Raw genomic sequence first — 23,298 nt, 5'->3', positions numbered from 1 at the left:
GTTACCATGGGATTAACCAAGGAGTGCACTGCTACAGTCTCTCCTAGAAGTGAGCGTCTGGGTGTGTATCATGCGTGAGTTGTTGCCTGCCACTGAGGTGCTGACTTTTGAGAACCGTTTCTGTCACTGGTTCAGCAGCATTTTGCTGTACCTGAGTTACGTGGTCATCTCAAGTAGAGCTGACAGCTTCTTTCTTGCTTCCCTTGGAGTTTGTCTTCTAGAAATGTAATAGTGTCTTTAGTTATTGTTTTGGTTGTGTTTTGTGGAATTAATACAATTAGCACCACTTTTTTGGAATTGCACTGGCTGCCGCATTTAATTCTGCTGTTTCATAAACACAGTTCATACATGTAAGAGTCTTAATCCTAATCTGGTTGGTACACATGATTACCAGAAGAGACAGTAACTGTTGATGTGACAGTCTTTTAAAATCTCCCATGATACTGCTTTTATCCCTGAGGTTTATAAGAAATGCAATCCAACCTTTGAGATGCCACCTAGTACAAAAATGAACGCTTCTGTTTTAGTTCAAACTGTTCCTCTTGAGCCTGATTTTTGTTCCTGTCCTCTAAGGTAGGGGACTCCAAAGTGGAATATGCAAAATATTTCATTGAGGTGCAGGAAGAAAAGCAATTTTGTACCATCGTTAATATAATAGAAAAATTTTAAAAGTATTTATTTCATCTTTATCTCAGCCATTCAAAGTTCCTGTTTTTGTGCATGTTTATAGTTATGTAATAATGCAGTCGTGCATGTATATGACTTCTAAATATATGTATATTGGGGATGCATGCACAAAAATATTTTTACTGATCGGTGTGTGCAGTCAAAAGTTTAGAGACTGCTGAACTAAGACATTTGGGGCAGTAGGAGGCAGATTTGAACAGTAGAACCTTTCCAGCTTCATTGTGGACAACAAGCCAAAGATGTCAGAGCCTGGTGTGCTGATGCCAAATTTTGAAGTATGCTAGTTTAATGATGCTGGCTTTGTGGTGATGTCTTCCCTGGTCATAACAGAGGCTGCGTTCCTAGGCTGAGACCTTCCTGAGGCATTATTTCCCAGCTGAGGTCTCGGGTCTGCCTGTCTGTAATGCCTTAGTCTGTCAGTTGGAAGTAGACTGTTTGTAAAAGAACAAGAATGTAGTTTGGGTTGAGATAAGGTTGTTCTGCTTAAGCACTGGCAGCGTCCTTCAAGGACACATAAGAGGTTTTCTCCAAGATGAAAACCTATTCCAAGAGATAGTGTGTAAGATGCTTGCTTTAGGTACATACAGATTATGTAATGTTTTAAAATTCATAATAAGCTTTTCTTGAAAAAGAATGGGAAGCCTTTGTAGAACTTCTTAATGAGATAGAGTGGCAGCCAGGCAGGCTGTAATACAACACCCTTCAGCTATGTCATGACTGTAAGTGAATTGTCCAACTGTTGTTTGAGCAGGTGAGTAGAGTGTGACTTTATGGTGAAATGAACCAAGAAGTAGATGAGAGACATGAGTAATGTACACTGAACCAAGGGCAAACAGTTTTAGACACTAAATAATGTTGTTTTGCCAGCCAAATGAACAGAAATACGTTCTCTTGCAGGTTTTGGAAGGAAGGATGTTGTAGAGCACTTGCTGCAGACAGGAGCCAATGTTCATGCTCGTGATGATGGAGGACTGATACCCCTGCACAACGCCTGCTCCTTCGGTCATGCAGAAGTGGTCAGTCTGCTGCTGTGTCAGGGGGCAGACCCAAACGCTAGGGACAATTGGAACTACACTCCTTTGCATGAGGCTGCTATCAAGGGGAAAATAGATGTGTGTATTGGTAAGTGTCTGTCACTTGTTAGGTTGCAATTTTACCTGATTATGTTTTGTGAAGCTGTAATTGTTTATGTGCTGAACTTGGGATGAAAGATACGGCTTGTTTTAAAAGCTAGCTGCTTTTAATCTAGCAGGTAGGTACAGTGATAGTAATTTAACTTTGTCTTGGTGTGTAATACAAGGTTTGTGGAACTTGCATGAGAAAAACTATCCTGGAGAGATTGGGTGAAGTCTCCTTGTTTGTTAAATTACAGTATTTAAAATCTGAATATGTAGATTTGTCTTTCTTGGTTGCTGTCAAGAAAACTAGCTTTACTAGATAAAGTCTTTGCTTTTTTGGCTGCTAAATATGTTGTAGTAGTGGTTAGGAGGATGGCCTTTCATTCTATGCAGTATGGAGAAATAACTTGGTCCTTTGGAGCTTTCCAGTACAATTTACAGGACGCCATTGTTCAGTGGTGATCTATCTTCAGTATGTGTTTTGTAGCCCGGAGCGAAAGCAATTTCAAATAAAATTGAACACTTCAACCGTTTACAATTTGTTGAGAACATACAAAGAGCTTTTCAGTCAGGATGTCTTTAACTTTTGTGGTTTTTCTCAGTGTGTACTTAGTAGTACTTTGTTTCTAAATGGGAACTTCTATTTTTATTTTCTTTGCACTCAGGGCAGTTTCTTGAACTTACACTCTTTTAACATCTACTAACTTGAATAAAATTATCTGCTCAGCATTTCCTTTTAATCAAACATGTAAAGGAAAGCCTGACTTTTAGGCACTTCAGTTAAGATTATGAACTGTATGTTCTATATGTTATCCAGATTACAAGACACAATTCTCAGACTTTCAGATAACTTTCTTTCTGAAAGTTTTATTACATAGAATTCCTTCAGAGAAACCTGCAAAACTTAAAGCAGAAGATCTTGCATTAGCTTTATTGCAATATTTAAGTATTTGCTTAAGAATAAACACCAGAAATTGAGTGAAAGAAAACTGGAGGAAACACCAGAATATAATTTTTCAGTCTGTTTCTTCTTTTTACAAGCGATGTCATGGATCCATTTAATCTCTGCAAGGTAAACCATGGAGAATATTCTGTAGAAATTGAATATAGTTGATTATGCAGCAGTATGTGGGAAGAGATCCATTGATATAGTAGGTTCCAGTAACAGTCTACTATGACAACGTTGAAAAGTAAGTTTAATTCCAGTCAGTAACTGGAGTCTAGTAAAGGAACTGGGACTTAAAAGAAGTAATTACTTTGCTGTGTTTAGTGCTGAAGTCAACCTGATTTTGGAAACTGCTGACTGAAAATCCAAATTAAATGGAAGAAAGTTTGGCAATAAGAGGCTGAATAGAAAATTGACCTCTTGCTTCAGAAGTTTTTCACTTCGGAAAGGATTTGTCTTTTTCAGTTTCTGAAACCTTGTATTAAAGCAGGAGAGGGTGCAGCAGCACACTTGTGTTTACAGATGAGATGAAAGATGGTTGGGACAGAGGTTTTAGGATTTGGCAGGGCAAGACACCATGGGTAGTGTTGCTTTGGGTAGTTTGTCTGAAGACTTTGTTACTCTGGAGGAGTTGGGGCAGGTCAGATCAAGAGGCAGATTATGTGATACATCCATTTTGATGTACAATGCTGGTAGTAATTTGAGATTATTTTGATCTAATTTCTGTAATCAAAGAACTGATGGTACCTTTAAAGATCACTCTTAATTCAGCAAGAAGTTGTGGGCTTGGTGAAAGGAAGTACAGGATTAAATTTATGGCTTGTATTACACAGAACTTCATTCTATATTCTGTGCACAGACTAGATCTGTGACTCTAAATGTTGATGCTAGACTTAGGGTATGATCCATGTATATGTAAATGTTCAGCATGTGGTACTTACTGATCAAATCCCGAGGCTCTTCTGCTATCTGGAGCAATTTTAGGGTTCCTTGGAAGCAGTGAGCAGGCTTGTAGCACTACATGCAGTTCTTCTCCAATCTGCCTGCAAGTAGCTCTGTAGGAATTTTGGGGCATTTTTTAATAATTTATTTTAAACAAGCAAGCATGATGCTGTTGTGCTTGGTTTAATTACAGTTATCCATGTGTGTTGTACTTCAGTCAGGTATTTCATTTGCCAGGGTGAGACACTAAACCAGGTCACCAGGTTAGTATGTACTGTAGTATGACACTACTTTGGGATTTAGTTGGTTCCATAAAACTGATAGGACATGAGTATAGACAAAGAAGTCTGTTCTTTCATGTTTGCAGTGATTTTGCAGTTTATTTCTAGTGGGCAAGCTGTCTTCGGCAAAATTCCCGTTTCTTTCTAGCAGTTTTATATAAAACTTGTATTTCAAGGTCTTCAGCTTTAATTTTGAAGTCTTTTGAAGGAACATGTTATACACAGGGATAATGCAACAATGATTGTTTGAATTCTGACTAGGAATATTTGAATAGCTTTCTGGAACACATTGTGCTGTACTTCTATTTACACCTTAAGTGTATACTGTTGCAACTGATACGATAGCAACTGGTCTGTTAAAAAAAATTAAAATTCAAAGAACACATCCTTGGAGCACTTCTTTTTAAATAAGCAGGGCATGCTTTTTAAAAAGCATTGATTGAAGAACAGGAAATCCTGACCATAACCTAGAATTTTTTGATTATTTGGATATCTGTTTGAAAAGTGATAGACTGTGTAGAAATTAGTCATCTAACCTCATTTTTGGCTGCCTACTCTTGCCATCTTCTTCCAAATCATATAATGGGTAGAGATTTTTCACTTTATCTTCTCTCCTTTGCCTGTTCTGTGCCACTCCAGCCTGCATATTTTCTTTATCATATCTAGCATAGAACACTTTTTTTGGTCACTTTACAGGTCAAAAAGGGAAAAAGTGATAATTGAACAGAGTGCAGAGATGTGGCACATTAATGAATAATGATTTTTCAGAAAAAAACTCAAGGCACTGAAGCATGGTAGGAAGACCAGCAAAAGACATGTGTCATTCCAGCAGTAGAATGCTCTTGTGTCTAGCACAAGTGTTGGAATTGAGTGTCTATATTTGTGCTAAAGGTACTGTGAGTGCTCAGCTGTACTGCTGAGTTTAGAGTAACCCTGCCACTGGGAAGCTTGTGTAGAAATAAGAAGTATACATGAACTGATGAAAACTCACCAGACTGCACCCAGGAAACTGTAAGACAGCAAATGGCTGGTGTGAGTTCTTTTTCTTCTGTTTTACTGATTGCAGTCATAGGACAGTGTAGGGAGAGAAGTTTAATGTGCTGAGTTTGGGAGGAGTATTGGCTCTCTTAGGTGGCAGCTGCTTTTGTGTTCTGGGTCTGGAAGTGTAGGTCTTGGTAAGCAGTACTCAGCTGGTTTGTTGACAATCTCTTGCAGTATATTCAGTCACTGCAGATCTGTTTAGTTGCTAAGTAATTACACTTGAAAACATTGTTTGCTTTATGTAATCAGTTTTTGGACTAAATTTATTGAAGCACTGGAACCAATTGTTAGTGTCTTCTGGTATTTATAACTTCTAGCATTGCTTTATCTGTCAGGAAGATGCATTTGCAGTATCTGTGAACTGCTTCCAGAGCTAATGAAAAGTGGTTTTGTTTCTCAGTGTCGTATTTTGTCATGGAGTGGTGGATGGGTGGTGAACTCTGCAAAGTACATTTGGAAGAATGCTGTGATGTCAGGGTAGTGACTGTCCTGTATGTTGGGCTGTGGAGAAAGAATTATGTATTTCTTCAGTCTGACTGCAGCACAGACTTTCAGATGAAGATCCACGTAGCTCATTTTTTTTCCAGAAAGGACATGTAGATCACGATGCTCAGAGACTATAAATGCCTTAAATGTGTCCTTCTTTTCAATGGCAATCAGCAATTTAGGAACTTGATAACGTAGAGGCTGCATTTGAACTGTGTTCCATAGTAATTTGTGTACAAAATTCCTGAAAGCTCTCATTTGCTTCTTAAATGCTACCATACTTGTGGCTTTGAAGGTGTTCTGTGGCAAGAGAATTTTACAGTTTAAAAGTCTTGCTGAAAGAAAACAACTCTTCCTTTTTTAGAAAAAAATATTCTTGATTTCTTGATGACTTTTATTGCCAGCTGTTCACGACTTTCATGAGAATTAGGGAGTAATCATTTCTGTTGGTAGTTTGCATGTCCTTTGTGGTTTTATAGATCTTTATCTTTTTTCTTCCCTCAAATATCTCTTTTGCAAGCTGAAAATATAATCTTCTGTTAAGTTATCCTGTTGAATATTCTGGTATTTCTGCCTCCTGCCTGCCTCCACCCTTGGCCATTTTTAAGGGTGAGTGGTTGGTATGGACACCAAAAATGGGTGAAGTACATTTATAGGGTAACCTAATTTTCTTTCTGGTGTGGTTTTCTGGTTGCTGAGCACTGCATGGAGTAGCTTCAAGGTAGTTTCTGTGTGCTAAAGCTCCTTTAAAATTATTTGCGTAGCACAGTTGTTTTTTTGTTTTTGTTGTTAAAAAAAACTGGACTAAAAATAACCTTACAGAAGCTGTGCTTTTGCAGTTTGTCTGGGTTTGCTTTGCCCTCCAGTGTGTTTGTTTCTGCAGAAGCTATAGCTGTTCTTGCAGAGATTTTTTTTTTGTTTCCATGTGGATCTCTAGTTAAGTGTTGATATCGATTGGACTGCTAGGCTAAATATTATCTCAGGTGTCAGACACCTGCTTAGTGTTTAAGGGCATCCTTCAGAATATGCAAATACAAGCATCTTTTGTGGTGATGCCATGATTTATGGGTCTGAACATACAGAATATTGTAGTAATTTTAGAGAAATAAAAAATTCTATCTACTGAAAAGCTCCCTTCATCACTGTACAAACCTGTAACAGTTTTTAAAAATCACTTTTAGCCCGTGCAGTGTTAAAAGGATCCATGCAGAATTACTTAATATGACTTGAGACTAGTGTTTTTACTGACTTCCTTGGGCTAGTTATAAAATCTACTGCAGAGATCCTGTGGCATGGTGAATTTACTGTTCCAGTGCTATGAAGTGACCTCTAATGGTACTGTCAAGGTGCATTTGTCTCTTTTTGCATTTGTCTGTAAGTTGATTCTTCTTTTACCCTTTTTGCCCTTGAAAGGTACAACAAGCCAGCAAGCTAAAACTTTAAGCTAACAGCTTTTCTGATGTGTAGGTCCTGCCGTTAATACAGGGATCACTGTTATTTAAATGCCTCTTTGTAAGCACGTCAAAACATTCCTCACCCTGCTGTGCTTCCTCACAACTGAGGAAGGAGAAGAATTCATTAGTTATTACCTCTGCTAGTATGCATGTTTTGACTGAAAGATGTGGAGGGAGTATTATGTGACCCCTTTCTGTAGGGCATGTAAACCTTCTGTTAGGATTTTAAAAAAATCAGTGAAAGGTAGTTTATGGGTAGAACTAGCACACAGTAAACTTTAAAGGAATTGTAGAAATGGTAAAATCATTGAACTACTAAAAATGATTGAACTACTAAAATCTTTGAACTACTCATTTGTTTGGTCACCTTGCAAAGAAGGCATGTACAGCAAAGAGTAAAATTACTGCAGTTTATGGTATTTTTGTCCCAAGCGATTTTAGAATGCTCAGAGTGTTTTGCCTTTTAAGCAGAGGAACTATATTACTGTAAAAGTTAAAGCAATGTCTGATTTTACTACCTGAAAAATATTAAAACAAACATAGGAAGTGCTGTCAGGGAGCAAAATTGTGTAGGAGCCAGTTCTTTTTGAAGGGGGGGGTGACAGGGAGAAGATTTGGTATCTTAACTGAAAAATAATTATGTTGACTTAGATTTATCCACTGGATAGACAGAAGCCTGTAAGACGACTAGTAGCTTCTTAATAGGAATTAGAGGGGATATAGGTAATTGAGGTCCATTGGGATCTGGTTATGCTGTTTCTTGGAGAGATGTACTGAATTCCTGAAGCCCCTTGGAGAGCTGGTGTTCTAGAAGTAAGCTTAGTTTCGAAGAGGCATCCTGGATATCTGATTTTCAGAGGCTTGTAAAATCATTGGAAAATACTCTCAAGTAAGTACTTTCAAATACTTTGTGTGAAATGTTAAACTATTGCTGTTGTTTATATCAGAAGATGCTTAGTACTATTTCTATTCCCGCTTTGACTTTTGAACTTCTGAGTTGCAGTACTCCTATTACTGACTGTTCATAGTGTATTGTGGGGAAACAGTGACTTGTATTTGAACTTTTTTAAGTTGCTGAGAAGTTTAAAGAGCTTTTGACTGTTCTTGTGTACCAGAACTGTGAGTTTTGCTCCTTTAGGAGGACGGGAATTAATCCCTACAGCGTGGAGCTTTCCTATCTGTTAGCTGTAGTTAATATTGATGAAAGAGGAAAGATACCTTGTGATTTGATAAGCTTTGCCACAAGCAGTCCTTATTAACAGCATGCATCTATTATATGTCCCGGTATGCAAAATAAAAATACTGGCTATTCATGATAATATTTGTTATTCAGATAGTTATCAAAGCCAAATCAGTTGTTGTGGAAGCAGGCTCATCAGACTGTTCGGGTTAGGAATTGCTTTGGTCTGTTTCTGCTCTGTAAGTTACAGCATTTGTTTGGAACCCTGCTTCTTTGAGTAGCAAAGTGGTTTTAAATTGGTGCATATGCGGTGGCTCAAACACCTAATATGCTTCTCTTCTTCTACTGTTTCTTCCTGGGGTCTTTCTCAAAGGAAACTTGCGTGACAGCAAATGCAGGATGGAAATTTCATGTTTTAGCTTGAGTGGAAGAATACTTTTGTTGTCTCAATTAAGTACTTGCTCCTAGTTTTAAATAGTTTCATGTCCTCTAATTGCTTGTTTAAGCTATGTTAGCTTCTAAATGTTAATATTCATCACAGAAATTAAAGCCTCGAGGGCTGAGTCTGACATTTTTTGCATTTACAGTGTAGTTCAGTAGTCTGTAGTTTGGACTTGCCCTATTGAAAGAGACCTGAGAATAAGGCTGCCTTATCTATGAGCTGGTGGGGGTGGAGGAACCCACGACTGAAATCATACATTGGTAATTGGGAGGCATTGTAATACTGTTGTCATAGTAACAATGGACTGGAGTGTGAGACAACAGGGCTTTTGTCAAAAGTGACAACAGAAAATGGTTTGGGGCATTCTGCCATGGCTTATACAACTGCAGTGCTCCCTGGTGGACTCGGGCAGAAAGACAGGAGGGAAATGGATCAGTTCCTGTGTGTGAAGGATATCTCTTCAGTGTGTGACATCTGTGTGCAAACAGGTCTGTTATGGAGTGTAGTCTCCAGGAGTTACTGCACGCTGGTACCTGTGTGTAGCTGTGATAGACACTTTCTGAAGAAATCTCTCTGAGTGGTGTCAGTCACACATATGTACCAAACAAAGAAAGGTCTTGGAGTGCAAGGAGCCTTAAAATAAGTGGATCATTGATGCAAGGTGGAAATGCCGAACCACAACATTTTTGTAACGAGGACCAAGCATTGAGCTGGATTAATCCTCAGGTTAAACCCTCTTCAGAAACAAAATCAACAGTAAACTTTATAGCAAAGAGGATGATGCTATGTACAAAGGTGAAAAGAAGCCTTATTTCAGGTGAAGAAGTCTTGTCTGCAGGGTTATGCCATTAAAATGTCTTCTTATCTTCATGTCTGGAACTAGTGTTTTTGAAGGCTTATAAAGCCCATCATGTTACTGTGTTACTTACGGTCCTTAAGGCTATTGTTTAGATTATGGTATTTGTATTGCTAAAAGTCAGTTGAAATTCAACCTCATGAAAATAGGTTGGGAAGGATTGCCTTGCTGGGATTTAATGCAATGCATAATTTGAAAGCTGTCTTTCTTTCTGTTAGGTTTGAATTGTATTGACAGTTAATATGATATGACCTGTCTGTAGGTTTTAGACTTTTTCCCAGTCCTATTTCTTTTTTAAAATTCAGGTGTCAAGAAAATTACATTTTTCCTTGTTTGCTTGCTTGGCACAGGAGAATCTGTGGAGGATGAAGAAAAGAGTAATTTATTTTATGATGTTTCTTTAAAAGTGTTTGTTAAATCAGAATCTGATTTCTTGGCAGTGAAGGAAGTGGTACAGTAACATGCAAACACTACTGGAAAATTTGCTGTAGGGTCATTCTGGGAAGTTAAGGTCTTCAAAAGTACTGATGTTAGCTATTTGCAAATTGAGAGGGAGGGAAAGGTTGCATATCATTCAGAACAGAGTAATGGAACAGATGGTCCTCTTGCAGACACCGAAGCTGCTTTCAGATGTCCAGTATCAGTTTAGAGTGGCTTTCTAAATATCTTGCAGAAATAATTAATGTTATGGGACAATGCTTCTGATTACTGTAGCAATATCCACTTTTAGCTTCTCAGCGGAACTGTGTGGTCCTTAATGCAGTTCATATGTGGTTTAAAAACAATCTGTATATATATGTGTAGATGTTAAAGGCATAAATGAGTGGAGCAAATTCTAGCAGAGTTCTCAGATGTTACCTTAGACTAATGGAAAACATTGATTAAAAGATTTCTATGGGATATAAAGGTCTTGCTTTTTAAATGTGTAGGCAAATAAATCTTTGTCATATAGTGAATAAAGGAAGGTGTCTCTTTTTAATGATTTGGTTTTTCTTTAAAGCATGTAAAGGAAGCGTGCAAAATGAACTGTGTGTGCTTGAAGCGTACTGAAAATACTGAACTCTTGCCTCTTGGTGGTCACTTCAGCCTTTCATGCAGCTAGTACTCATGATTGATAAACACAGACTCCTGTAATTCATCATTTACTGTGTTTATACAAATGCACCATGCAGCAGCAAGGCTGAGGTTTCTGATGTGAATCCTGCTATTTGTGTTGCTGTGTGTAGTCTTCGTGTTTTGCTGATGTGTTGTCCAAGCAAGCAATACTGAGCAGTTCCTTGGTAAGGCACAGTACTCTTGTCCTAACTGTAGTATTGGATACTGAACTTATATGATGAGTGATGCAAGAGGAACAATTTGTTTTGATGTTCTTGTTTGGGGTGATACAAGGATGGCACAGGACCTGGGTGACCCAGGAAAAGAACCCACTCAGACTGATGTAACATGCATCTCTCCCTAGCGTGAGACCTATAGCATTGACGGTATCTCCCCTGACAGATAGAGATTTTTGCTGTGTGGAATATTTCCTTGTCAAGGACCTAATGCTAAATATGCTAAGACTTCCACTGCTTGGTATCAATAGGCCATAGTGGTGAGCAGTTCTAGGGCTGCAGGCAAAAAAGAGGATATAGCTCTGGGCTTTAAAAATCGACAGCGATCTTGCCCTCGTTCTTAATAATGTGATCTAAGATCGTTGCTGGGGAAAGTTTACAAGACTGATATATGTAGTACTGCTAGTTAGTTGTTAGTTGAGCTCTAGGTCAGCTTGAACTTAGTATATTCTTAGCTTCCTCATTTTACTTCATAAACAGAATTTTTGAGAATACTCGTGTCATCTGGCTAAACTGTAGCTTTAACCACATTTTCATGGACTGAACAAGTTGTTATTCCTAAGATTTCATATGTTACTTATATTTCTTAAACATCTGGTAGCTATGTTGTGGACTAATGATGAATTTACAAAATTGACGCGAGGTTCGAGTTTATGCAAAATATGCAAAAGTTATTTTACATTTTGGGACTTCTTTAATCTAAAGAGTTTTAGCTCTTAATCACATCAAAATGTCACTCTGTGTGTGCCATAGGGGTATGACTAAGACACCATCTGTGACTTGTGTGTTGTTGAAAGCTGGTAGGCACTGAAATTCACCTCTGGAAAAGGAGGAATGTGCTTGTGGAATGTGACAGTTGTTTTGGGGTTTGGTGGTTGGTTTTTTCCCCGTCTTGTGCTTGCCTCACTGAATGGTGGGATGAGAGCTGCTGCTAGGATTTAAATCCTTTCAATTAATGTTTTTTCAGATGCTTTTCTGTTTTGGAAAAATGGTAGATCCAGGACAGGTTCTAAGAAACTTTTAAGATCCTTTTTTTCATGTTGGTTCTCGAGTGTTAGATTTTGGTGGACTGGCAAATAGTGCCCTCTGATAGCCACACAGCTAATTTCACATGCAATCTATAACTTGACTTCCAGAACGTTTTTCCCTCAGACTTCACCTGAAAGAAATGGTTACCTTACGCAGGAGATTAGAATTTATCTTTGGTTTCTCTTAACTCTTCTCAATTCGTTTTCCTCTTAGGATGCTGTTTGTTGACCTGATTTGCCTCGGTGACTGCTTTTGCTTTTCAAGGACTCTGAAAGCAAGGCTCTTAATCTGTCAAGTGGGATGTCGGGATTATAGCTGACATTTATTTGAATAAAACTTGAAGTAGAAAGGTGAATTAGTTCAGAGAAAAGTTAAATTGGGACCAAGCAGTGAAGACTTGTCCTAAAAGCACCTTTCAGGTTGGGATATAGATGAAAACGTAAATTGCTCAGACAGTAGGGCAGGCCAGCAGTTAAGATTTTTAGCTGTTCAGTATAGTGTATTAAACTGAATGCTTAGAAACTTAAGTAGCTTCAGAATTGTTGCTTGCAAGGAAAAGGGTTGTGGTTTAGTTGTTGTGTAGTGAGTCCTCAATCCATACCATCTGCAAATGGGCTAAATGGTTTTTGTTAGATTTTTTTGGAGTTCTTTTGATGAAAGGGTCTTCTGTTCCATTTTGCACACTCAACAGTATATGTGTTCCAGGTGACTACTTAAACACACTTAGATGCGGTTCTTAAGCCCCTTCGTGAAATGGCCACAAACTGAAACTTGGGAGGTTCCTTCTGTGCACCAGGAAATGCTTCTTGCCATCCGGGAGGGCATCTAATCACTTTTGCCTAGAGAGGCTGCCCAGAGAAGTTGTGGAGTCTCCTTCCTTGGAGGTAATGAAATGCCATTTGAGCAGAGTCCTGGGCAACTGAGTGTAGGTGGCTCAGCTGCAGCAGGGAGGATAATTGACAGAGGTCCCTTTGACCACCATCAGTCTGTGATTCACTGTGTTCACTGTGATTCAGGAGTGCATGTGCATGGCTGCAAATAACTGGGATTAAATAAATGCTTAGTGTACTGTCTTGCTGTCTTTCATTGCTTATTAGCTCAATGCAAGGTTTTTTGGTTTTGTTCTTTTTTTCTTTGGGTTTGTTTTTTTTTTTTTTGGTAGCTGAAGCTGCTAGAGTTCTTGATTTTGCAGGTTCATTGTGGAACTCCCAAAGCTTCCTTTATACTTCCTTTACACAGCTTTTTGTGCAGACAGTGTTCTTGGGGAAAGTGTTTTGGAATGACAGCACTGTCTCTTGCATGATGTAAAAAAACCACAAACAAACAAAAGAACTGCAATTGCACTTAGGTTTTGAGGTTGCTTTCTAGAAGACTGCATTCTGCATAACCTGCATATACTTTTGGTCTCACTCATAGCTGGAATGGAAAATTTTAGCATGAAAAGTGTTACATCAAAAAAAATGAAACAGGAATATTTACTTCATTAAGTCCAGGCAAGATCAAGGCTTTGAATTGCTGTTCATGTAGGCTGAGCAATCTACTCTGGCTCTTTCTCTAAGGGCAGAAGGATATTATCAGCCTCTGCTGTGCTGCCTACGGGCTCTGGAACTTTCTTCATGTTCTTTTTTTCTATGCATATTTAATCACAGGTAGGCAGAACTGGCATACCAGGGAGCAATTTTGTAGTGCTTCCTACATACAGAAAACTAGTCATAGTTAAAATCATGGAGTGAGTAAGGTTGGAAAGGACCACTGGAGGTGATCCAGTCCAACTTCCCTACTCAAGCAGGATTCCCTAGAGCATGTTACTCAGGATTTTGTAACTCAGGATGCACCTACTTCTGGGGAGAGACTTGATGGCAATCACAGAGGGAGGAGGGAGCCGCTCAAAAAAGTATCTTCTTCCCCTGCTGGAAGAGCTCTTGCTGTGGCTATGATACTTGTGGTTTTGGTTGTCTGGTTCAGATCCCTTCCCTTTACCTTGGTTTGATTACATAAATCTGATCTCTGGAATATCTAGGGCCAACTTAAGTCTGGAATGCATTGAAGTCTTGCAGTTCGTAGAGAAGTGAGGTTTATGGTATGTAGATGTAGACAGGGAGTCAGGTTGTCTTGCTAAGAGGTTGAAACTTCATTGAGTGAAGTCTGAAAGTACTTCTGGGGCGAACAATGACTGAAACAAAAGAGTCTTTCTGAAAAATTAAAGAGTTAAATTAAATTAAAGTCCCTTCAAAGTGATGCTTTGTAATTTTCTTTTTGTCTAGATCCTTCTTTTCCCTTCAAAACAAGCAAGCAAAAAGGTGGTACTGGGAGACCTTGTTCATGATGCTTCTTTGTTTTCTTACTGCTGCCTTGAAGCCTGTTTCTGTGAATTGCTCAACTAAGCTGGAGGAACCTGACCTCTAAGTGTTGTTTCCACTTAATGTTTTACTGGGCCTCTGCTCAATTTGGTATTGCATCCTGTTACTGTAGGAACTAGTGCAGTTTCTGCAGTGTATGGATTCATGAGAACCTGCCTTTCAAAGATCAGATCTGTGTCAATAAAGGGAGATACTTGATATGGCTATCCTCTGACCCTGATGGACCAAATGGTCATTTTAGCTGTAAAGCAAGAAATGCCTCTGCTAGGAGAGCCATATGCCAAGCTGTCTGTGTGTATTGTCTCCTCCCACATACTGATGCCCCCTGCAGCTGCTGCAATTGTTTATCTAATGACAAGGTAACAGAAACATGCAAGCAGGTGCTGTATTCATCTGGATTACATTTGGGACTTCTTTAATCTAAAGAGTTTGGTCAAAGTAGCATTTTTAAACTAGAGGTAGCTTTCTTTTACTTGAAAATGACCATTTAAGACCATCTATCTATACATTTTAAAACTGTGGATCTCCAGGTACTGTCCTGTAGGGTTACAATCATAGAATGATTTGGGTTGGCAGGGACCTTTAAAGATCATGTAGTCCACATCCCCTGCCATGGGCAGGGATGGTGTTCACCAGATCAGGTTGCTCAAAGCCCTGGGCAGCTTGACCTTGAACACTTCCAGTGACGGGTAGCCACGACTTCCCTGGACAACCTGTTCCAGCCTTGCAAGAAGTTCAGGTGGATGACATCTGTAGCTTTTCCTCTGTCAACAAATGCAATCATTTCATTGTGGAAGGCTACCAAATTAGTCAGGCATGATGTGCTCTTTCTGTCTGTAAGCAGCTCCCTATCTTCCATGTGTTTTGATGTGTCTTCCAAGGGAATGTTCCATGATTTTACTGGATGTGGAGTGAGGCTGCCTGGTTGCTAGTTCCCAGGGTCCTCCTTTTTTTACCTTTTTTCAAAATGAGTCTGGCGTTTTCCTTTTTCCAGTTACTGGGGATTTGCCTTACTGCTAAGACTTCTTGGATGTGATTGAGAATTTCTTGGGCATCTCAACATCAGCCAATTCCTTCAGGACCCTGGGATACATCTCACTGGGTCCCATGGACTTATGTTCAGGTATCTCAGGTGGTTTTGAACTTAGAGCGAAGGGAACTGCAGTCTACCGTCCCAGCCTTGAGGTTCAGGGAAGGGAGAGATGTGGGAAGAGAGATTACTATTGAAAGCTGAGGTGAAAAGCTGTTGAATAGCTCAGCCGCCTTCATATCAGTTGTCAATAGTTCTCGTGTCTTATTTATCAAGAGGAGACATGTTTACTTTAATCTTCCCTTTTCTAGCCAGTGTTCCTGTAGTACTGTGCATTTCCTTCTTACACTTTAGTTTGACCAGGAGGTCCTTAGTAAGTCATGTTTGTTTCCTGCTTCCCTTGCCTGTTTTCTTACATATGGTAATTGAGAGCTCTTGGGCTCTATGAAAAATGTCCTTAAAGGGCTGCCAATTCTGTTCAGTTCCTTTGTCCCCGAGGGCAGTTCCGTGGGGGATCCCGTCCATTAATTCATTCAACAACTGAAAGTGCGCTCTTAAAATTTGGAGTCCTTACTCTATTCTTCACCTGGTCTGTATCCATCATGATAGTGAATTCCACCAGGGTATGACCAGTGCAGCTCAGTCTGCCACTAATCTTGACATACTTAATTAGTTCATCTGTGTTGGTAGGCAGCAGGTCTAATAATGCTTCCCCTCTAGTTGCGCTGTCTGTCACCTGGATTAAGAAATTATCCTCATTGCACTCCAAGGGTCTCCTGGACTGCTTACGGTTTACTGTGCTGCTTTTTCAGCAGATGTCAGGGTGATTGAAGTCTCCCAGCAGGATCAGAGCCTGCAAACATGACACCTTCTGTAGCTGAAGGAAGGAAGAACTCATCATCAACAAGCTCCCCTTGATGAGGTAGGCTTTAGTAAACACCTGCCATGACGTTTACTTTGTTGGCTTGGCCCTTAATTTTTAGCCATAAGCTCTCAACTTTTTCACTGCTTTTTTTCCAAGGCAGCTCTCTAGAGTCAATCCATTTTTTTTTTTTTTTTAACTTGGAGGGCAGCCACCTGCTTGCTTTTCCTTTCTTGCCTTTGCCTTCTGAACAGTTTATTTCAGTATTCCAGTTGTGTGGTCCTTCCCACCATGTTTTAGTGAGAGTGATTAGATTGTAACTTTGTAGCTGCAAAGTGGCTTCCAGCTCCTCCTGTTTGCTACCCATGCTGTGTGCATTGGTATAGAGACACTTCAGCTGTGTCACTGACCTTGTCACCTTCTTAGAGGACCATGCCATAATTCCTTTGAGGCATTTCACAGGTGTTTCCCTCTTGGTTCTTAATATATCAGCAGTCTCTGACTTTTCTCTGTTGCTCAGAACTTTTATCACCTTTTCTCTGCTACTTGTCTGCTGCTCCCTCCTGCTGTGAGAACTCTTGTTTCTGTCTATGCTATTGGGGAACACCACCTAATTCCCTTTAAAATTTTTTGTTTTGGCATAGAGGAGCCTAGCGTTGCTTTTGTAAGCTTCTACTTTATACTACTGCTGTGAGTGTATTTGTCTCTTGTTCTGTCTGGCCCCGACAAAGAACAAAACCAACATGCTGGTTCATTGGGAACAAGCTGGTGTCTGGGCTAATGGGAAACTGGAATGCCCTGAACAAGGGAAGTAGAGAAGGCCAAATGATGGGAAGCGCTAGCAACTCACACTGACCCAGCAGGTAATGTTAGGTATACTCTAAACTAGAAACACAAAATGATTCTTCTCAACTCCTGTCACCAGCACGTGTCCTTGTGCTGTCCTTTCTTGTGCCAACCAGCGCATGTCATGTTGCTGCATGAGGATGGGCAAATGATTGCTTCTCTGATCTGCCTTGTTGCCTGACCAAACATTTGCAGCCACCCAAAGCAGCGTGGGCAGCACAGGGCTGGATATGGCAATTCTGCCACTGTGGTCTAGGTGAAACAGGTTGCCCAGAGAGGTCGTGAAGTCTTCTTCTCTGGAGATGTTCAGAAGCCTTCTGGACACTCCTGTCCCTGGTCTGCCACCAGGTTATCATGTCTTCTTATCAATAATCTACCTGCAGTAATTCCAGATACGTCTGGTTATTGCCTCTATCCTATCCTGACTCTGAACTATGTGCTTTGGTGTGCTTAGCCTTTCTGCTCCATAATCCTCTCCTCATTCAACTTTGACAGCATTCACTATAGAGGGGCAGTCAAGAGCATAGGATCTGTTTCCTTTCTTTCCCAACTCCTCTTGACTGAGCTGGCAGTGGTGTTTGAGGCCGTGGATGTCATCAGGTCCAGTAGCAATACTTAAAACCTTGGAGCTCTGTGCAGCCTCTGTAGTGATACTGTCTCTCACGTTTTCTCTTCATAGTTCCAGTGGCTGATGAGTACAGCCTGTTTCTCCATGACACAGGCGAGACTGGGTTTGCTCACAGAGGCGGAAGTTAATCAGTGATGCAGTTGTGGTTAATATTACTAGCAATATCTCATATATTCAATTTCATGAAGCTAAGAGTGGGGTGCTACAACTTCTGTTATATATAGTCACTTAGCGAAGAGGCTTATGTATCTAGTAACTTGCCAAAATGGAATTATTGGCTCTAGATCACAGAAGTATAGTATCTAGGCAAGAAACTGGTGTTCTTGTAACAAGAGAAAAGCTTCAAAACTTTAGTGGTTTGATTTACATGTACTGGTAGTTAGGGGAGGAGATGCATTTAGCATTGACTGAAAAAAGTTAATACTTTGCATTCCAGGGTCTTGTCTAGATGTTTAAAGAATGTGGAGGTAAATGAGCACACTGTGTTTCTTGTCAGCTTGGAAACATATCCTACACGAGACTTAGACTGAGAGGTGTGTGTGTTCCTGGGACCTAAGGTAAGTGAGAGACTGACCAGCTCTAGGGGTGTCATTTAGCGAAATGAAAGATAGCGCCTATGTTGTAATCAAAAAGAGGCCTTTTTCTTAGGCTGTATCCTCTGTACCTTGATTCTTCAGGAGTAAGTAGATAAAGCTAAAGTAATATGGTTTGAAAAGAACCTTTGGAGATCATCTCCAGAAGTCAAACTTGAAAAGGGGGAAGGAAGAGTATGTGCTAAAGCTGGGCTAGCTGGAAGGGACTCCAAGCACAAGGCAGTGGGGTGCAGTGATAAAAAGCTGGTGGGGAGAGAGTAGGCAATGGTAGAGCTGTTGGCAGGTCTGGAAATACAATTAAAAGCATTAGGCAGCTTGAAGTACATATGCTTCTGCAAGGTCTGTCTGTTGTTCTTGCATTTTTCACTCAGCGCTCAAAAATTTGAATGTGCCTTTTTTTTTGTAATTGCATGCGTCCGATTTGAAACCAAATGTGAACTTTTCCATCAGCATTCCTGTAGGGATAGTGAGGAAGCTGTGGATTTGGGGCCTAGAGAAGTCTTAACTGAACTATTCTGATCTTTGTGCTAATATGAACAAATTCCCTATTCTATTTCCATTGTACTTACGTGTTTCAATCAAAAGTGATTTCATTTGGGGCACTTTCATACTGGCAGTATAAAAGAGGAAGGACTAAGTACTTGGGTGATGGTTTCTATGTAGGCAAACTTCCTTCTCCCCACCCCAGTAAAAACATACTTGTCGCTTGTTGATGTGTAGCTACCAGGGAAGTTTTTGCCATACCTTGTTGGTGAAAATGTGAAGGTTGAAGCTACCACATGTAAAAATTTTTGTTCTTCTTGACAGCCAAGTGAGGTGGTGTTGGTTAACTTCACAGTTCAGAATACCTATGCCAGGAGGCTGTGGGCCAAGTGTTTAATTTTAGGGTTCTTCCCGCTGTAGCGAGTTGGCACTAATCTGAAATGATTGTTGTAGTATATGCTCTGTTCAATACAGTAACTTTTTTTTTAATGTAGTAAGACTTATGGCCTTTCTTGTCTTTAGTACTGATCTGGTATAATAGCAGTGTAATTAAATAAGGCATTTCTGATAGTATGTGAAAATCAGAACCTGAAGTATTTTAGCAGTTGCAGTGAGGGTAAAAATATAACTCCAAACCAGTCTGTTTGTACTATAGTTAAGGTTACAGGATTTTGATGTCCATATGCAGTGTGAAGATTTAACAAAAAGAAGAGCTTCTTTATACTGTTTGTACAATATGGTCTGTAGAAAAGGCTAGGATAGCCTGTTAATGGTATTGTGAGATTATTAAGGGCACTGCCTCCAATACAGAAAAATAATATACCCCAATGTCCCCATTGTCCAGAGGAAACAAACCAGCATATCCAAATGTGCTAATTAACAAAGCTTCAGGAGTTAATTTTTGCCACAACATCCTTACACTTGCCTGTTAAGTGTACAGAACTGAAACAGAAGTTTCTTGATGGAAACTGTTTCCACATTCCCTTTTCAGGCTACTCAGAAACTATCCTCTAAAACTAACGTGCAGTGTTTGAAATCCAAAATAGCTACAATTAGCTAGAATGGCTTGTTCTGTTGTGTTTCTTTATAGCAGGAACGTTTTTCCCCACACAGGAGATCTATCTTGAAATTTTTACACATCCCTGGCGTATTGAAAAGGAAATTTAGAGAGACACACTGTGTCTAGATCTCACATACCCTGTGGTTAGAAGACACTGTCTTGGACTAAAGTGTTAAAGGTTTTGAACACGCAGGAGAACATTCAATTTGAAGTTACCTGGGGTTTGCCAGGTGTAGAAGTACAGCTGTATCACACTGATAGGCTAAACATCAAATGCTGGATTTCTCTTGTTAGCTCCTGTTGATGACAACATTGCTCACTGGGATATCTTTTGGTGTGATTATGTGCTTTAAAAGTATGGAGACGTTAGAATCAAATAGTCAATTGACTATTTTTGCTTCCTTTATTCATATGCATTCTAATACAGTCTTTATTTATATGATTGGTTCTGTTTTCCAAGATGCCATTGTCGTCATTTCATGGTGTGGATGTTTTCTTAGGACTGAAAAAGGGCAGTATCTGCAGAACCATACCCCTGGCTGTTGGAGAAGCTGGAGGACGAGTAGGATGAATGATTGCAGAGAAAAGAAGGATGAGTCTCATGATTACAGCAATTGAGTTCTGATAGGTTATTTTTCTGAACCTGGTTTGGCCACTTTAAATGTGTGTTCCACAGGCAGTCAATAATTCAGGGTGTTTGCAGGGAACCAGCTTAAGCCTTGTTAGTAAATTTTTAATGTATTTGCCTAAGTTTTAGAAAAACCCCTAAAAACTGGACACAGAAATTGTGTGTTGTAAGCCTTGGCCAAATCCTTCATGGTTCATTAGCACGACTGAACAGGTCAGATACACTGCATAATCCTTTGTCCTCTTGGCCAGGAGAGGAGCTGGAAGCAGTTACTGTGGTGTTGTCATCTGTGTGTGCCAGCAGAAGTAGCAGGGAAGCACTCTTGGTTTGCATAGGATGGAAGAATCAAGAGACTTGAAAACGTGCTTCTGTTTTAACACTGGGCTCAGGCAGTTGTAGATGCCTTTGAGAGTTCTACACCTGTTAGCTATCATTTTTTAAAGTCACCTTTCTTGCCCGAACCTGCCTCAACAGGGCTTCATGTGCTAGTCCAAACCTCCAAACTGGTCAGATCCCAGTCATTTCTATCTCTTGGTCTTTCTTCATGGATTTTTTCTGGGCTATTATCTTTTCCCCTGCCATATCTTTTTCAGTTTTCTCCCCTAGCTCTTTGACTGAGGCTTTTTGCCGTGTGAACCCTTTGTTGTCTTCTTGTCTGGTCAGTGCTGTGCTGTGTTTCATCATTTTGTACTGCCTGCTTTCTCTTGATAGACAATTAGTTGCTGGTACTGTCTTTCAGGCTACTACTCTTACCCTGATGCCTCTTGGGACAAATGGCTTCCCTCTCCCTGGGTATAGAGAGTCACTAACAGGGTCCAAGAGAAGAGAGATGGGAGATACAGAGTCTGTCTCTCCATACTTAGTTCCTGTACTGCCTATTGTGTTTAAAAGAATCTGCAAAAGGTCATGTTTGCCTGTTCCTACTGGAGTGTGCCTGAGTGGCTTGAGAGTCTGGCTCAGTCTCAAACCTGTCCGTGAGTAAGATCCCTCAGTGGGTGGTAGCATGTATGGCACAGATGGTGTCTTCAGAAACGTAGGTGCCAGATCCTAACAAGATTCAGTGAGCACGTGCTAGCTGATTCGCCCTCGCCCCGCCCCCCATTTTGGTGTTTTTGTCTTAACATGGGGGAAAAAAACCCACTACCAAACAAAAAAGCCTAGGTTTTTCCTAGGCTTCCTACTTGAGTCTTCTTTCAAAAAGATCAGGCAATTGCGCCTTCTTGTCAAAGTGTAAAATAAGTCAATTTACTTCACTGAAGCACCAAACTTTGGCAAAAATTCAGCTTGGGGGCAAGCATGTAGCATTGCATCCTGTAAGCTAAAATATATGAAATTTGGCAATGTTAAAAGAATTTGAAGTCAGAAATGTATAACAAAAGAGGTTTGAATAAAAACAATACTACCAGTTAAATTTTTAATTCAGAAAAAAGTTTTTCTGAGAAATGTTTTGCTAGTTAAAGTTTTTTATATTTATATATACATACACACACAAAATATCAGTAATTAGTTTTGTTCTGAACTGGGTTATGTTTTTCCTGGGGAATTCTGTCTATGAAGTATTTTTATTCCCTTAGTTACAAAAACTGTTTGCAACTATTTCTTTGCCTTGTCTTCTTCAGTCCAGCTGTATTTCAACAGATGTGGTTACGTGAGGAACCATAAATGTCTGCTGGTTTTTATTACTCGTCTCCTTGACCTTGAGTCTCTGTATACTGTCCTGTTATTGACACTTCTACAACATAAGTGTGTTGCTCTGAATTTGTAATATGTTGTGCTTATTTTGCATGACATTTGGGGCCTTTTTGTCAGGCCTCTAATGTTGCCATGGGCTTTGTTTTCCAGTTCTGTACAAAATGTCTTGATATTGAAAGGTGGTGATCTGTATTGCATTATGTTGTTTCTCAAAAGAGTTCACAGGTGAAACAGTGGGATTTTTTAAATGAACTTTTCTAGTTGATAATTTACTGTATCAATGCCTTCCTAGCCTTGTGGCTGCATATTGCATTCTAAGTATTTTTATGTGCTTCAACTTTCATGTATTTATAGGATTAGTAGGGTAAAGAAATACCAGTGAGAATAACAGCCTCTGAACATCCAGTCTGCAGGGTACCAGGTTACACATCTTACCCTGTTTGTCACACTTCTTGAAGGTGAGCTGATACGCTGTGGTTAAGTTTTCCTGTGCAAGTGATGAGCCACTGAAAGGCTGGAGTACTGCTGATTTATAGAGGCAGGGTAACTTGGGATATTCAGCTGGAAAAGGAACGGGAGTGGTAACAAGCAGCAGTAGTGGTAGTAAAGGCAGAAGCAGGTTCCACAGCAGACTTCCCAGTGTGAGTCAGTGAATGCACAGCATACTGGCTAGCTGTCAGGAGGAACCCAAACCCGACTATTGCAAGAGATTCGGGGTTTATGTTTATCATGCAAAGTCATGTGGTCTTACTATATCTTAACTTGCCAACTTAGCCTTAGTCCGGAGAAGATCCTTTGCTGCAGTGCTTAACCAAAAAAAAAAAAAAAAAGAGGGAGAAAAGAACAGAAGGAAAAATAAAGAAAACTGTGCAATGTTTGTTTATGCCTTCATCATGCCGAGGAGACACTTAACAGTAAATAACCTGTGTATACCTGAGGTAAGATACTGTTTCTGCTTTCCCTGCACAGTGCTGCTGCAGCACGGAGCTGATCCAAACATTCGGAACACCGATGGGAAATCTGCACTGGATCTGGCAGACCCTTCAGCAAAAGCTGTACTCACGGGTAAGATGCATACATCTCTCAGCAGCATTACCTGAGTTTATTTTGTGTGTATAAGTTCAGCATCAGAAGAGCCTTCTGCCTTTCCAGATTTTCTGTTGTGTAAGAGCATTTTAAAACTGTCTTTTACCAGATTTCATGTTGATGTAATTGTTGTTAATCTGCTGTGCTGCTCTGCTATAGGTTTGCTTATTCTACTTATGCTAGTGCTGTAATCTTCTGTTAAAATATCATTTGTTATTTACTGTATTTCTCTGGGTT

At 39.9% G+C, this 23,298-nt stretch overlaps 1 protein-coding gene across 1 annotated transcript in view; it reads left to right on the top strand.

The window, feature by feature from the left end:
• TNKS (tankyrase) overlaps positions 1-23,298 on the top strand; it is a 138,302-nt gene that overhangs the window by 9,384 nt on the left and 105,620 nt on the right. The window contains exons 2-3 of the mRNA XM_048302994.1: positions 1,585-1,809; positions 22,945-23,040. Coding sequence (XP_048158951.1) covers positions 1,585-1,809; positions 22,945-23,040 — 321 coding nt within the window. The remainder of the gene's footprint in view (positions 1-1,584; positions 1,810-22,944; positions 23,041-23,298) is intronic.

Source organism: Corvus hawaiiensis, chromosome 5 (assembly GCF_020740725.1).
Source record: "Corvus hawaiiensis isolate bCorHaw1 chromosome 5, bCorHaw1.pri.cur, whole genome shotgun sequence".
Lineage (NCBI taxonomy): Eukaryota > Metazoa > Chordata > Aves > Passeriformes > Corvidae > Corvus > Corvus hawaiiensis.
The sequence above is the reverse complement of the archived record's forward strand: the minus strand, read 5'-3'. Positions and strand labels throughout refer to the sequence as shown.